The sequence below is a fragment of the Pipistrellus kuhlii genome, unplaced genomic scaffold, assembly GCF_014108245.1.
Source record: "Pipistrellus kuhlii isolate mPipKuh1 unplaced genomic scaffold, mPipKuh1.p scaffold_m20_p_4, whole genome shotgun sequence".
Lineage (NCBI taxonomy): Eukaryota > Metazoa > Chordata > Mammalia > Chiroptera > Vespertilionidae > Pipistrellus > Pipistrellus kuhlii.
The window spans coordinates 33,479,377-33,495,114 of NW_023425540.1; the positions used below are offsets into that span (position 1 = coordinate 33,479,377).

A 15,738-nucleotide genomic window follows, 5' to 3' on the forward strand; every position below is an offset into this window, starting at 1 on the left:
AATTGCTGCTTAAATTGTTTTTTTTTTATTAGCCCACAAAGTAGAATTTTAGCACAGTAGGCTCTGCACATATTAGAATTTACCCTTAATTACCAAAGAAAATGAACCAGCCTTAAATGAGGAATGTGAGTTCAGCGGAAGGACAGATTCCCAGGGTTTGAAATCACAGGGATGGGCTCTGAAGGGCATACACCTTTATTATACTCAGCCAGGTGTCCTTTAGGCCAGAGACTCTGCCATAGTCTCTTCTGCTTCCCTCATAACACCACCCAATTATTTTGGAGAAAGTTATATTCAACACAAAAGGGTCTTTGGAGTTCTCCCTAACAAACTAGGTCAGTGGTGTCAGGGCTGGTGGGGGAAGACGAAGAAGGGGAGAATGTTGGGTAGAATTCACTTTTTCCCTCTTACCACAACCAGAGCAACTCAGCCTTTATTCCTTTGGCATTGTAGACTTTGAAGAAAGGCTGCTGCAGCCAAAGTCGGGTTGAAAATCATTGGGCAGGACCAATGGTTACCAGGCTGTTAGAGCTATGATTGCCTGTAGTTGCACTGGAACAACGGCTTGAGTATAGAATGATAGGTACTCTTGAGTATAGAATGATACTTGAGTATAGAATGATACACTAGCACAGGGACCTTAAAGGTCCAGTTTTTTCCCCTTTTATCCAGTCCTTGTTACCTACTCATCACTCCAGAGAAATCAGAAACATATGCAAGACTTAAAAATAGAATTATCAGTGCATTTTGAGCTTCAGATTTTGGGAGTCTTAGTCATTGGAGGTCAATTTCCAAACCAGAATTTAAAACAGTCATCTGGCTAACCTTACAACTCCCTGAAATCCAAGAATGGTGAAAACACCATCTCCTGGGGACATTTTTTAGTGTCTCTGTTAGAAAGTTTTTCCTTATTTGTCTCCTTGTATCTTCAAGGAAGAACTGTGATTCCCTGTTCCATCTGACACTATCTTAGACACTCTTCAATAACAATGCTAATTTTTTCCTTCCAGATTAATCATTTTCAGTTCCACCCACTGTTCTACATAAACCAAGCTATTAAAGATTTCCTATATTCCCTGGTCACTGTCCTTCAAACTCCTTTCATTGGTAGGAAGGGGAGATGGAGTGGGTATGCGGAAAATGCAGTAGTTCAGTCTTGATCATGCTTTAGCGCCTTGGTGTTATCAGATGCCAATCTGGATACGATACATGAGTCCAGAACTCAGAGAGCTAAGAGTTGGGTCAGATAAGTTAATGTGGTAGCCATCAGCATATGAAAGAGTAGATGAAGTAATTTAGAAGTAATTTAGAAGAAGGAGCAATGTATTAGAAGAGAAGTTAAGGCCAAGAAGAAGGAGCCAGCAAAGCAACCTCTTTCAAATTGTTTGCTTGTTTGTTTATGGTCTAGTTTCTCTAAAATGCCAAGACTCACACTGGACACCATACTCCAAGGGTCATTGACCAGATGTGTTGTGAGAGCTGATGACTATTGTTTTTAATACAGTCTTCTATTAAGTAATTCTAAAAGTAATTTTTGACTGCTACCATCCACAATTAAATATCAATGGGGAGAGGATGCAGGCTTTGAGGAGCTCTGTAATTACATAATTTGGGGGCTCCTTTTAGGAAAAAGAAAACAAAATTATTAACATACAATTAAGTACAGGGTTTTCAGAGGCACCCATGCCAGTGAGGGGTATCAAAGTTTAAGCTTCTGTAGCTTTGTGATAAATCCATTTGTCTGAGTCTTTTCTATGGATATTCTTGTTAAACCACATCTCCAACTCCTACACGTTAGCCAGCTGGTTTATTGGACCTCACATTTATCCCTTTAGAACACCATCCTGTCACAGTTGACTTAGCCATCATCATCCTAATGTCCAGGCTTTTGTAAATGTCTTAACTCTGCCATCTCACATTTTGCCATGCCTCTCATTTTCATGCCATCACACATTTGATAATCATGTCTTCATTTTTATCCAGGTCAATACTCAACAGGACATAACTGAGCCCTGAGGCAGCCCACCATAGACCTTCCCAGGTTGACACTAAGCAGCACTGTGTATATAGCTTGGTACAAATCCACCTGATTTTGCTATCACACTGTTCAGAAATCCTGTTAAGTGTGTTGCAGAGTTACGCAGTCCACTGTATTTCCTCATTACCCAAGCAAGTAACCTAATCAAAAAAAGGAAATGAAGTTAGGAGGCCATGGCTTAGAAATTCAAATCATATTTCATTTCTTTTATCTGCACTAAAGTAATTTATTTCCTCTATCTTCCTTCCTTTTCCAGTATGCCTGCATTTAATTAGAAAAAGAAATTGACAAAAAGACCATCTTTACCCCGAGCAACATCTCTTCCAGTCATGTCTCTCATCCACCTTTGTAGGAACAAGGGGAGGGTAGCAATCAGGTTTATGCCCAAGCAATCAGTGTGCTTGAGAAGTAAGAACAGGCTCGTGTCACTTCTCAAGTGTCCACTCCAGGAGGACAGCATGTATTGAATTGATAAAGTTCAGTGCAGTTCAACAAACATCCGTTGAATCTGATAATACATTGGGGAAACATAGATAACTATGATACAGAGAGATAGAAGATGTGTTTCCTCTGATTTAGGACTTTTCCTATATTGTGCTATAATAGCTATCATTTACTTTGATGATGATTTCCAATCTCTTAGAAGCCTCAGTTTCTTAATCTAAGAGCTCATCACAGGTTCCCTTGCCACTGCTTCCTTGTTGGATCCTCCTTATTGCTCTCATCCGAAAATTGAGTGAATGTTGATTGAGTGCCACTATGGGCTGGACACTTGTAAGACCCAATCTTTGCCCTTGAGATGCTTGGTCTCTAGGATGTATGTTGGAGTAGAGGCATTGGGGCCTCTCAGGGGAAGCAGGGAGTTCATTTCCTCTGTGTATCTCTAAGTCTGTAGTATAAGCATGTCAAACTCGTGGCTCACAGGTTTATTTGGCCGTGTTAGCCTTTGAGTTTGACACGCTTGCTGAAGTAGTTGTGCCTCTTTACCTATTCCATTCATCGCTCCTTCTTGAAGGGCTCTCTCTAGCTCAGTTTCTGCGTTCTTGTCTCATCCTGCCGCTGCTTCTTCCGAGAGACTGTGTTTTCCCTCTCTGAAAAGAAACCTGTCCAGCAATGCTTTCCCCCCCGTTTTTCTCATAAATCATAGTTTCCCATTCACCAGCCTCTTTGCTGTTTTTCATTGCCCTTGATTTCCTCAGAATTCTCGGCAACCTTGTTTTCTTTTGGGTAATTTCCTTCATTTTATAGGCTGTCTGGATAAAGGTGAAAAGATGGAAGCTGGGGAGGTATTCTTCAAGTCCTTTTACCTACTCTTTGAACTTTGTGATTACAAGTTTTATAAAAAGAGCTAGTGATTGAATATCTCCTTCACATAGGATCAAATCCTTAGGCTGCCAAAGTCTTTAGGGTGTAATTTCAAAAATTAAAGTAGATGAAAATTTAAATTTTCACTGTTAAAGAGTTAGCAGTTGAAAAAAAAAAAAGAGTCAACAGTTTAGTTGCTTAGATTTCTCCTCTAAAATGTATTATAAAACATAAATAGTTTGCATGTGTTCTGCATGAAAATTAGGATTGAGACTCCTAATTGTGCTATAGTGGTGGCAATGAAGGTCTATGCTAATTACCAGGATGGTTACCTTTGACTTTTTCAGTTTTCTTAGCTTCCAAAATAGTTGATTCCTATCCTTTTAACAGGAGAGGGTCAAATCAGAGGAAACAGCAAAATCAAAGATTTATTCTTTTGCTATTTTGAGACCCTTCATATTAAATGTGGGACAAATAGACGTAACAAAACAAAAATGGCTATTTTACTGCAATCTTAGGTAGAAAAAAATCAGATTCTATCAATTAGTCTATGCACATGCACTAGTAGCCTCAAATATTGGTATCTGGAAGGTTGTGTGAGACAGAGGAAATCACTCTAAAACTAGAAGGTGAGAGAGTTCAGACCTGCTGGCTTAGGGATGCCTGGACCACATGGAATCTTTGCTTTGCCCTTCATAATTTACCTTCAAGGTCAAGAGCTCTTTTTGTATCTCTGGGCTGATTTGTGAGCTTTGCTGAAGCCAAAAGAAGACCAGAGTTTATGGCATGATTCTCCCCTACTACTTAGTAAGCTAAGACTATGAAACATATGGCCATAACATGGAGTGAGACAAAAACAGCATTTTCAATGAACCACAATCTCTGTTTTGGACACAATTTGCTCTTCTGCACTCCTGTCCTATAGGAAATATTAAATAATGTATTAAAAATGTTTGAGCACATTTTTTTCTGGTTTATGCTCAACTATTCTTTTTCTTAAAATAATATTTTAAAATTACTATTTGCACTCAGTATTATTTTGTATTAGTTTCAGGTGTATAGCATAATGGTTAATCATATACTTTTCTTTTTTCCTTTTAAAAAAAAATATTTTATTGATTTTTTACAGAGAAGAAGAGAGGGATAGAGTTAGAAACATTGATGAGAGAGAATGATCGATCAGCTGCCTCCTGCACACCCCCTACTGGGTATGTGCCCACAACCCAGGTATATGCCCTTGACCGGAATCGAACCCCGGATCTTTTCATCTGCAGGCTGACGCTCTATCCACTGAGCCAAACTGGTTTCGGCTAATCATATACTTTTCAAAGTGTCCCTTCCTGTCCACCCCCCACCTCCATTTCCCCCCCAGTACCCACCTGGCACCATAGATAGTTATTACAATGTTATTGACTATATTCCTTTTGCTGTACTTGATTTGCATCCCTTTAACTATGAATTTGTACTTCTTAATCCTTTCTCCTTTTTGAGCCATATTTGATCTTAACCACTCATACCTAGCGTGCCCTGAAAAGAACAGGAGTTGTGAGAGAGTAGAATGTCTCACTTTGGATTCAAACATGAGTAAATGGGGACAAATTGGGATGCTTGCTTGTGTAATTGCCCAGTTGCTTTCATCATCATGGCTTCAATAAAAATATTTATATTTTTAGAGAACCTGCTGGACGAACCTACTCATATTTTAAATAGTGTGAACTGATGCCAGGACCAGTACTTTTTCGTAATAATGAGCAATCCATAACTTCCTTGTCTCCTGACGGGGTGGAGGGGAAGAAAGCACACCAAACTTTTTTTCTTTTGCACCTACAAAATTCTAAAAGTAGACAACAGTAAATGAACCAAAACTAAATTAATTCAATGTATCCATCAGGCCTTTTTGCCAAACTCATTGTAATAAAAGAAAATATTTTATACCAGTGGTGAAGTGACTCACATAGCCTTCCCCTGCAATATATATATCAATTACTCTCTCTATATAAGGGAGAGGCTGTGTCCTGCACACCCCACTGTAATATTAAAGTATTTCATAACCACTGTAGCACAGGCCCTGGTCTTCCAAATGGTCACTGGTCTTAGAACTGGACCAGAGTTCTGCTGCTGCACAACAAAATTATGTAGAGGTGTTCTGGGAGGTGGTTGAGGCATAAGAGAGCAGTGTGTGGGGTGGTCAGGACAGAGGCTGTTCACTTATCATTGTGGAAATATTTCAGAATTTAAACAACCAGCATCCCTGAAGTCAGTCCTTTGTGCGTCCAATGATCCTATAATATCTAATAATACATGGAGATGGTGGATCAGTGATGACATTCACTTAAACCTTTCCTTTCTTTGTTTACTTTTTTAAAATCCCAGATTGGGGAATTACTGAGTACCACCCATCCTGCCAACAAAGCTAGTTTGACCCTCTTCTGTCCCGAAGAAGGAGACTGGAAGAATTCCAACCTTGACAGACACAATCTCCAAGACTTCATCAATATTAAACTCAACTCAGCTTCTATATTGCCAGAAATGGAAGGACTTTCCGAGTTCACCGAGTATCTCTCAGAATCAGTGGAAGTCCCATCTCCCTTTGATATCCTGGAACCCCCCACATCGGGTGGATTTCTAAAGCTTTCCAAGCCATGTTGCTACATTTTTCCAGGAGGGAGGGGTGATTCTGCCTTGTTTGCAGTGAACGGATTCAATATGCTCATCAATGGAGGGTCAGAAAGAAAATCCTGCTTCTGGAAGCTCATCCGACACTTGGACCGAGTGGACTCCATCCTGCTCACCCACATTGGGGACGACAATTTGCCTGGAATAAACAGCATGCTGCAGCGGAAAATCGCAGAGCTTGAGGAAGAGCAGTCCCAAGGCTCCACCACTAACAGTGACTGGATGAAAAACCTCATCTCCCCTGACTTAGGCGTTGTGTTTCTCAATGTCCCAGAAAATCTGAAAAACCCAGAGCCAAACATCAAGATGAAAAGAAGCATAGAAGAAGCTTGCTTCACTCTCCAGTATCTAAGCAAATTGTCCATGAAACCAGAACCTCTGTTCAGAAGTGTAGGCAACGCCATTGATCCTGTCATTCTTTTCCAAAAAATGGGAGTTGGTAAACTTGAGATGTATGTGCTTAACCCAGTCAAGAGTAGCAAGGAAATGCAGTATTTTATGCAGCAGTGGACTGGCACCAACAAAGACAAGGCTGAATTTATGCTGCCTAATGGTCAAGAAATAGATATTCCAATTTCCTACTTAACCTCAGTCTCATCTTTGATTGTATGGCATCCAGCAAACCCTGCAGAGAAAATCATCCGAGTCCTGTTTCCTGGAAACAGCACCCAATACAATATTCTGGAGGGACTGGAAAAGCTCAAACATTTAGACTTCCTGAAACAGCCACTGGCCACCCAGAAAGATCTAACTGGCCAGGTGGCTGCGCCTGCTGTGAAACAAGTAAAACTGAAACAGAGGGCTGATAGCCGAGAGAGTCTGAAGCCAGCCACAAAACCACTTGCCAGCAAATCTGTGCGAAAGGAGTCTAAAGAAGAGACTCCGGAAGTCACAAAAGCAAATCACGTGGAAAAGCCACCCAAAATTGAAAGCAAAGAAAAAGTAACAGTGAAAAAAGACAAGCCAGTAAAAACAGAGACCAAACCTCCAGTGACCGAAAAGGAGGTGCCTAGCAAAGAAGAACAGCCTCCGGTGAAAGCCGAGGTGGCTGAAAAGCAAGCCACAGATGTCAAACCCAAAGTCACCAAGGAGAAGGTGGTGAAAAAGGAAACAAAAGTCAAGTCTGACGAAAAGAAAGAGGAGAAGGAAAAGCCAAAGAAAGAAGTGGCTAAAAAGGAGGACAAAACACCTATCAAGAAGGAGGAAAAACCAAAAAAGGAAGAAGTGAAAAAGGAAGTAAAAAAAGAAATCAAGAAAGAAGAGAAAAAAGAAATCAAGAAAGAGGTTAAGAAGGAAACACCCCTGAAGGAAGCCAAGAAGGAAGTTAAGAAGGAAGACAAGAAGGAAATTAAAAAGGAAGAAAAGGAACCCAAAAAAGAAATTAAGAAACTTCCTAAAGATGTAAAGAAATCATCTACTCCTCTATCTGAAGCAAAGAAACCAGCTGCATTAAAACCAAAAGTACCCAAGAAGGAAGAATCTGCCAAGAAAGATTCTCTTGCTGCCGGGAAGCTAAAGGAGAAGGGGAAAATTAAAGTCATTAAGAAGGAAGGCAAGACAACAGAGGCTGCAGCGGCAGCCATCGGCACTGTGGCCACTGCAGCGGCTGTGGTGGCAGCAGCTGGAATAGCAACCACTGGCCCTGCCAAAGAACTGGAAGCTGAGAGGTCCCTTATGTCATCCCCTGAGGATCTAACCAAGGATTTTGAAGAACTAAAGGCTGAAGAGGTCAATGTAGCAAAAGACATCAAGCCTCAGCTGGAGCTGATTGAAGATGAAGAGAAACTGAAGGCAACTGAGCCAGTCACTCAAAAAGAGACAGAAGTCATCAAAGGTTCTGCTGAGTCCCCTGATGAGGGAATTACCACCACCGAAGGGGAGGGTGAATGTGAGCAAACACCAGAGGAGCTGGAGCCAGTTGAGAAGCAAGGGGTGGAGGACATCGAAAAATTTGAAGATGAAGGAGCAGGTTTTGAAGAATCTTCAGAGACTGGAGACTATGAAGAGAAGGCAGAAACCGAAGAGGCTGAAGAGCCAGAAGAGGATGGTGAAGAAAACGTGTGTGTGAGCACCTCCAAGCACAGCCTCATGGAGGAGGAGGAAAGTGCCAAGGCTGAGGCAGATGCACACATCAAGGAGAAGAGGGAGTCTGTGGCCAGTGGTGATGACCGAGCAGAAGAAGACATGGATGAGGCAGTGGAGAAAGGAGAAGCTGAACAATCTGAGGAGGAGGAAGATGAGGAAGACAAAGCTGAGGATGCCAGAGAGGAAGGATATGAGCCTGAAAAAGCTGAAGCTGAAGATTATGTGATGGCCGTGGTTGACAAGGCTGCGGAGGCTAGTGGTGCTGAGGATCAGTATGGATTCCTTACCACTTCAACCAAGCAACATGGAGCCCAGTCTCCTGCCCAGGAACCTGCATCTACAATTCAGGATGAGACTTTACCTGGAGGCTCAGAAAGTGAGGCCACTGCTTCTGATGAGGAGAATCGAGAAGACCAGCCTGAAGAATTCACTGCCACCTCTGGCTACACTCAGTCTACCATTGAGATATCCAGTGAGCCCACCCCAATGGATGAGATGTCTACTCCTCGCGATGTGATGAGCGATGAGACCAACAATGAGGAGACAGAATCCCCATCTCAAGAATTCGTAAACATCACAAAATATGAGTCTTTGCTGTATTCTCAGGAATACACCAAACCTGCTGTCACATCACTCAATGGGTTATCTGAAGGCTCAAAAACAGATGCCACTGATGGGAAAGATTACAATGCTTCAGCCTCCACCATCTCACCACCTTCATCTATGGAGGAAGACAAATTTAGCAAATCTGTTCTACGTGATGCTTACTGTGCCGGAGAGAAAGACAAGAAAGCCAATGCCACGTTGGAGATCAAAGATACCAGCTCAGCAGTTTCAGATGAAAAACTTAGTCCATCCAAGAGCCCATTTCTGAGCCCGTCTCCACCATCACCCCTGGAAAAGACGCCCCTGGGTGAACGCAGTGTGAACTTTTCTCTGACACCCAATGAGATTAAAGTCCCAGGAAAGACAAAAGCAGCCCCAGTATCTCCTGAAGTGACCCAAGAAGTAGTGGAAGAACATTGTGCTAGTCCTGAGGATAAGACCCTGGAAGTGGTGTCTCCATCTCAGTCTGTGACTGGCAGTGCTGGCCACACACCTTACTACCAATCTCCAACTGAGGAAAAAACCAGTCACCTCCCCACAGAAGTCATTGAAAAATCATCAGCAGTTCCAGTGAGCTTTGAATTCAGTGAAGCCAAAGATGAGAATGAAAGGGCTTCCATAAGCCCCATGGATGAGCCTGTTCCTGACTCAGCGTCTCCTATTGAAAAAGTGTTGTCTCCTTTACGGAGCCCTCCTCTTATTGGATCTGAGTCTGCCTATGAAAGTTTTCTGAGTGCTGATCACAAGGCTCCCAGTAGATATACTGAAAGTCCCTTTGAAGGAAAGAATGTGAAAAAAGGCTTTTCAGACCAAATAAGTCCAGTTTCTGACATGACTTCCACTGGTCTCTTCCAAGACAAACAGCAAGGGAAAAGCACAGACTTTATCCCAATAAAAGAAGACTTTGGTCAACAAAAGAAAACTGACAGTGTTGAAACCATGAGCTCTCAATCAGGACTGGCTTTAGATGAAAGGAAGTTAGGAGGAGATGTTTCTCCTACACAAATAGATGTCAGTCAGTTTGGATCTTTTAAAGAAGACACTAAGATGTCCATTTCTGAAGGTACTGTTTCAGACAAGTCAGCTACCCCTGTTGATGAAGGTGTAGCAGAAGACACATACTCTCATATGGAGGGTGTGGCCTCAGTCTCCACAGCCTCTGTGGCTACAAGCTCATTTCCAGAGCCAACAACAGATGACGTGTCTCCATCTTTGCATGCTGAGGTCGGTTCCCCCCATTCCACAGAAGTAGACGACTCTCTTTCCGTGTCTGTCGTGCAAACGCCTACCACTTTTCAGGAAACAGAAATGTCTCCATCTAAAGAAGAATGCCCAAGACCAATGTCAATTTCTCCACCAGACTTTTCCCCTAAAACAGCCAAATCCAGGACACCCATTCAAGATCATAGGTCTGAACAATCCTCCATGTCTATTGAATTTGGTCAAGAATCCCCTGAGCACTCCCTTGCTATGGACTTTAGTCGACAGTCTCCAGATCACCCTACAATGGGTGCGAGTGTGCTTCACATCACTGAAAATGGGCCAACTGAGGTGGACTACAGTCCTTCTGACATGCAGGACTCTAGTTTATCGCATAAGATAGCACCAATGGAGGAGCCATCCTACACCCAAGATAATGATCTTTCAGAGCTCATCTCAGTATCTCAGGTCGAGGCCTCCCCGTCCACCTCTTCTGCACATACCCCTTCTCAGATAGCTTCTCCTCTCCAAGAAGATACTCTATCTGATGTTGTTCCTCCCAGAGATATATCATTATATGCCTCACTCACCTCTGAAAAAGTGAGAAATCTGGAAGGAGAGGCATTGTCACCAAAATCTGATATTTCTCCACTCACCCCAAGAGAGTCTTCTCCTTTATATTCACCTGGTTTTTCAGATTCTACCTCCGCAGTCAAAGAGAACACAGCAGCTTATGACACGTCTGCTCCTCCATCAATGGAAGCAACATCCACAGAGCCCTATGGCTTCCGTGCCTCGATGCTGTTTGATACAATGCAACGCCATCTAGCCTTGAATAGAGATTTGACCACATCTGGTTTGGAGAAGGACAATGGAGGGAAGACTCCTGGTGACTTCAGCTATGCCTACCAGAAGCCTGAGAAAACAAGCAGTTCCCCAGATAAAGAAGGTTACCCCTATGAGTCTTATGAGAAACCCACCCGAACCCCAGAGAAGGGTGGCTATTACTATGAGAAGACAGAGAGAACCACTAAGGCCCCAAATGACAGTGGCTATTCTTATGAGACCATTGAGAAAACCACCAAGACTCCTGAAGATGGTGGCTGTGCTTATGAAATTACTGAAAAGACCACACGGGCCCCGGAAGAGGGTGGGTACTCATACGAGATAAGTGAGAAGACAACAAGAACCCCTGAATTGAGTGGTTATAGCTACGAAAAGACTGAGAGGTCTAGTAGACTGCTGGATGACATCAGCAATGGCTATGATGACTCTGAAGATGGTGGCCACACACCTGGAGATTCCAGCTACTCTTATGAGACCACTGAGAAAATTTCCAGTTTCCCTGAGTCTGAAAGTTACACCTATGAGACATCTACAAAAACTACACGAACCCCTGATGCTTCCACATACTGCTATGAGACGTCAGAGAAAATCACTAGAACCCCTCAGGGGAGTACATATTCCTATGAGACTTCAGACCAGTGCTACACTACAGAAAATAAGTCCCCCTCGGAGGCTCGCCAGGATGTTGACTTATGCCTCGTGTCCTCCTGTGAATACAAACATCCCAAGACAGAGCTGTCACCCTCCTTCATTAATCCCAATCCTCTCGAGTGGTTTGCCAGTGAAGAGCCAACTGAAGAATCTGAGAGGCCCCTCACCCAATCAGGGGGTGGCCCTCCGCCTCCAGGAGGAAAGCCACAGGGGCGACAATGTGATGAAACCCCTCCCACCTCAGTCAGCGAGTCGGCCCCATCTCAGACTGACTCCGATGTCCCCCCGGAGACTGAAGAGTGTCCCTCCATCACAGCTGATGCAAATATCGACTCTGAAGATGAATCAGAAACCATCCCCACAGACAAAACCGTCACATACAAACACATGGACCCACCTCCAGCCCCCATGCAGGACCGCAGCCCTTCTCCACGCCACCCTGATGTGTCCATGATGGACCCAGAGGCCTTGGCCAATGAGCAGAACCTGGGCAAAGCTCTGAAGAAAGACCTGAAAGAGAAGACCAAAACCAAAAAGCCAGGTACAAAGACCAAGTCATCTTCGCCTGTCAAAAAGAGTGATGGGAAGTCCAAGCCTTCTGCAGCTTCACCCAAACCAGGGGGCTTGAAAGAATCTTCAGAGAAGGTATCCAGAGTAACTTCTCCTAAGAAGAAGGAATCAGTGGAAAAAACAACAAAACCCACCACCACACCTGAGGTCAAAGCTGCACGTGGGGAAGAGAAAGACAAGGAGACCAAGAATGCCGCCAACGCCTCCGCATCCAAATCAGTCAAAACTGCAACTGCAGGTAGGTGGAAGGTGCTGGCATCCACAACTATCCCACTTTAAACTAGAGCCTTTGACTTTCCATTGACCTTGTACTAGGAAGGTGAGAGAGCACAACTGGGTGCTCTCCCTTCCCTTCACTATCTCTTCTGCCTAAAGGTAACCATCTCAACCCAATGTTGTCCAAAAGCTTGGGGACAGCTCAGTATATGGCCCAGAGCAGCTCTGGTTCACCAGATGAGATTCCTAGGTTTGCTCCTTCTGCAACTCAGCAACTGCAGCTTTGTTCTTAGTTTTCAGAACTAAGGAAGTATTTCAGCCTCCTTTGGAAGACTGTTTTGGCAATGGCTTTAGCCATGCTGGCCCCAGAATGAAGCTCAGGTGACAGAATTCCCAGAGGCCTATGGAGAACTAGAGTTCCAAGCCAACCCTGGAATGTCCACTATAGGCCCAAGTTTTAGATTTAATGTTTTTAATTAATTTTTTTTAAAAAAATTATAACATTTTAAAATTAAAATTATAAAATTTTCAATTAAAAAAATCACCAAACTAGAGCTACATCCCCAGTAAAGGCAGTGCTCTGTTTTCTTATTGGCCAACAAATACTATAATTTCAGTCAGCCAGAGGGTATTCTGAACAAATTAAGAGGAGAGCATCAACGGCTCTTCTTATATCCTTCCCTTACCCCAGTCTTGCTGAGACTCAGAATTCTATTTTGGATTAAATTGCACATGGCAGGAGCAATATGCCTGACTTCTGACCATTCATGTTTTGGCCCCAATTCTCAGATTTTTCAAGTTCTCAGCAATACCTGAGTTTTTTATGGAACAGGTTTCAGATGGCTTCATTTTTGTTGCATGAAGATGCTTTTCCAACAGATCTCTAAAAAGAGAAAAGTGCACTATTAATTTATTTTTAAAACAAACATGGGTAAACTTCGGTCAGTTCCCTCAGCTTGTGCTTCTACATGAGTGACATTCATTTGGTGTTGATGGTAGCAATTTAGTGTGCAAGAGGAAATTCTATGCATTTAAATATATATTATTGATTTCAGAGAAAAAGGGAGAGGGAGAGAGAGATTGAAACTTTAATGATGAGAGAGAATTATTGATCAGCTGCCTCCTGCACACCCCCTACTGGGGATTGAGCCCGCAATCCGGGCATGTGACTTGACCGGAAGCAAACCTGGGACCCTTCAGTGTGCAGGTCGATACTCTACCCACAGAGCCAAACCGAAAGGGCCAGGCATTTTTAATTATTAAAAAAATTATACCTCACAAAATTCTGTAAGTTAGAGTCTTTGGGAGGCTTACACATGGATATTTGAGTGCTTTCAGCTCAGATTCACTAAAATGAGTCAGTGTATTTAGATATCAGCTTGGCTGATTCTCACCACTCCTCCAAACCCTTAAAAATAAAACTGGGCAGTTGATGGAGTTCACTGGTGGTTTTGACTCGGGGTGACAGTCTTTAAACATCCTAAGGAGAAAGGAAATAGGATTAAATATATAGAATCCAGTTGGTATTTTAAATGACTTAGCAGTGGTCTCAAACCAGCTGCACATTAGAATTACCTGGGTGCTTTTAAAAGATGGTGGTGCCCAGGCCCCCACCCCAGCCCCATTAAGTTAGACTCTGGGATGTGGGGCCTGGGCATCAGTATTAAGCATTAAGTACTAATAAGTATTAGTTGATTCTAATTATACAGCCAGGATGAGGAATCACTGCCTTAGAATGCTAGTTCTATTTATGTTTCAAAAAGTTTAAACCTTGTAGTAACTAGAACAAGTCAGAAAGCCAGCTCACCTTACAAGATGCCAAGAATCTTTGGGGTTAATTTGAATCTTCACTTTGCCCAGGATTTTTTTTTTTTTTTTTTTTTTTTTTTTTTTAACTTCAGACAGGGAATTCCCGCAACCAGATACCCCTTTCACCAGTTTGGTATGTCCTGATTGGCTAGAGAAAGCCTAGTCTTTCTGAACCCTCCTCTCACTAAATTTGGTATCCAGCCTTGTCTAGGGAGAGGTGTCTCTTTTGAGAGTATTGTGCTAAGAAAAGTGACCTTTCAACAGTTTATGAATGAAGTTGAGGTGCTGAGGGCCTTGGAAATCATACAAAGTTAAGATCTAAACCAGTTCCTAGGTCAAATGTTAGGGTATAATATTCAGCTATGGGCAATATTGCTTTCAAATGAGTTCCTAACGTGGATTACTAACATTGCTTTATTGTGGTTTACTAAATGCAGATTAAAATGGTTAAATGCCAGGGCTACTAGTAAAATGCCCTCTACCAGAGAGCGGGAAATGCTCAGTGTCCCTTTGCATGTCCTGTGGACCTTCTTGTGGATGAATAGGGGTGGTGTCCTGGACCTGGGGGTCTTTTCGCATTCCTGTGACCCTGGCCTTCTCTTTGTTTATTTACCAAAGGACCAGGGACCACCAAGACAACCAAACCCTCAGCTGTGCCTCCAGGCCCGCCTGTGTACTTGGACCTGTGCTATATTCCCAACCACAGCAATAGTAAGAATGTCGATGTCGAATTTTTCAAGAGAGTGAGGTCGTCCTACTACGTGGTGAGTGGGAATGACCCTGCTGCCGAGGAGCCCAGCCGGGCTGTCCTGGATGCCCTGTTGGAAGGGAAGGCCCAGTGGGGCAGCAACATGCAGGTAAGAGCCCAGGACCGTGTCCGCATAGCCTGTGGAGCTGTGCCCAGAGGCAGAGGGAAGGTGTCGTGTGTAAGGAGACAACGTTGTGATTGTGGATCCACATGTAGTGCTCATGGTTCTGTCATGCGTGAAATATCCTGAGAACACAGTGGATTTGACACACAGCAGGTAGTCTAAAATACTATTCTTGGTACCAGTAACAACCATGTCCTGGGAGGAAAGCCACTTCCCCACCCTAAGGCAGGTGTAACTTATTTACCCACTCAATGGGTTCAAGATTATTTGTCCTTCCTCCTAATAAACCAAGAATAAGTGTGCACGAATCACAGTGGCCATCCTTCTGTGTGAGAATGCTAAGGAATTGTCTTTACTCCCTTGTGTTTCATGAATAGACCAAAGCTAGCAGTGTGGCCAAGTAGAAAAGTAGCTGTCCCTGTGAAATTCTACAGGAGGGGCATTGCTAAGGATGGTCCCCAACAGGATATCTCCCTCACAGATATGACTGGCCACAGACCACTCCTTTATTATTTTGGCTGTGATCTTTGCTTATCTAAGTTGTACTTGTCTGCAAACTCACCTAGTAAACTGTATTTGCATAATAGTAAGTAGATTTGTTTGTTAGTTAATCATATGAAATCTCTTGAGAAGCACCAGTGGCCTCTTAATGAATTCTGGATGGAATTTTTACTATTCAAACCCACCCATGTCGATCCTCTGTCACTTCACCCTCTCCCACCTTTCCCCCAAATTAAAGATACAAATTTTTGTTCTCAGAACAAAATGTTAGTTACACACAGAAGAAAGCTTTGAGCTACAATAACAACCAAAGCTCCTTGCATTAAATATGCATTGTCCTTGATGCAAAATTCACCAAGTTTG

The 15,738-nt window shown here is 43.0% G+C and overlaps 1 protein-coding gene across 4 annotated transcripts in view; it reads left to right on the top strand.

Annotated features, from left to right (window-relative positions):
• The window catches only part of MAP1B (microtubule associated protein 1B), an 83,234-nt gene that overhangs the window by 62,684 nt on the left and 4,812 nt on the right, over positions 1-15,738 (top strand). For all 4 annotated transcript variants that reach the window (XM_036410174.2, XM_036410176.2, XM_036410178.1 and 1 more), the window contains 2 exons: positions 5,717-12,215; positions 14,621-14,859. In XM_036410174.2, the coding sequence (XP_036266067.1) occupies positions 5,717-12,215; positions 14,621-14,859 (6,738 nt within the window). The remainder of the gene's footprint in view (positions 1-5,716; positions 12,216-14,620; positions 14,860-15,738) is intronic.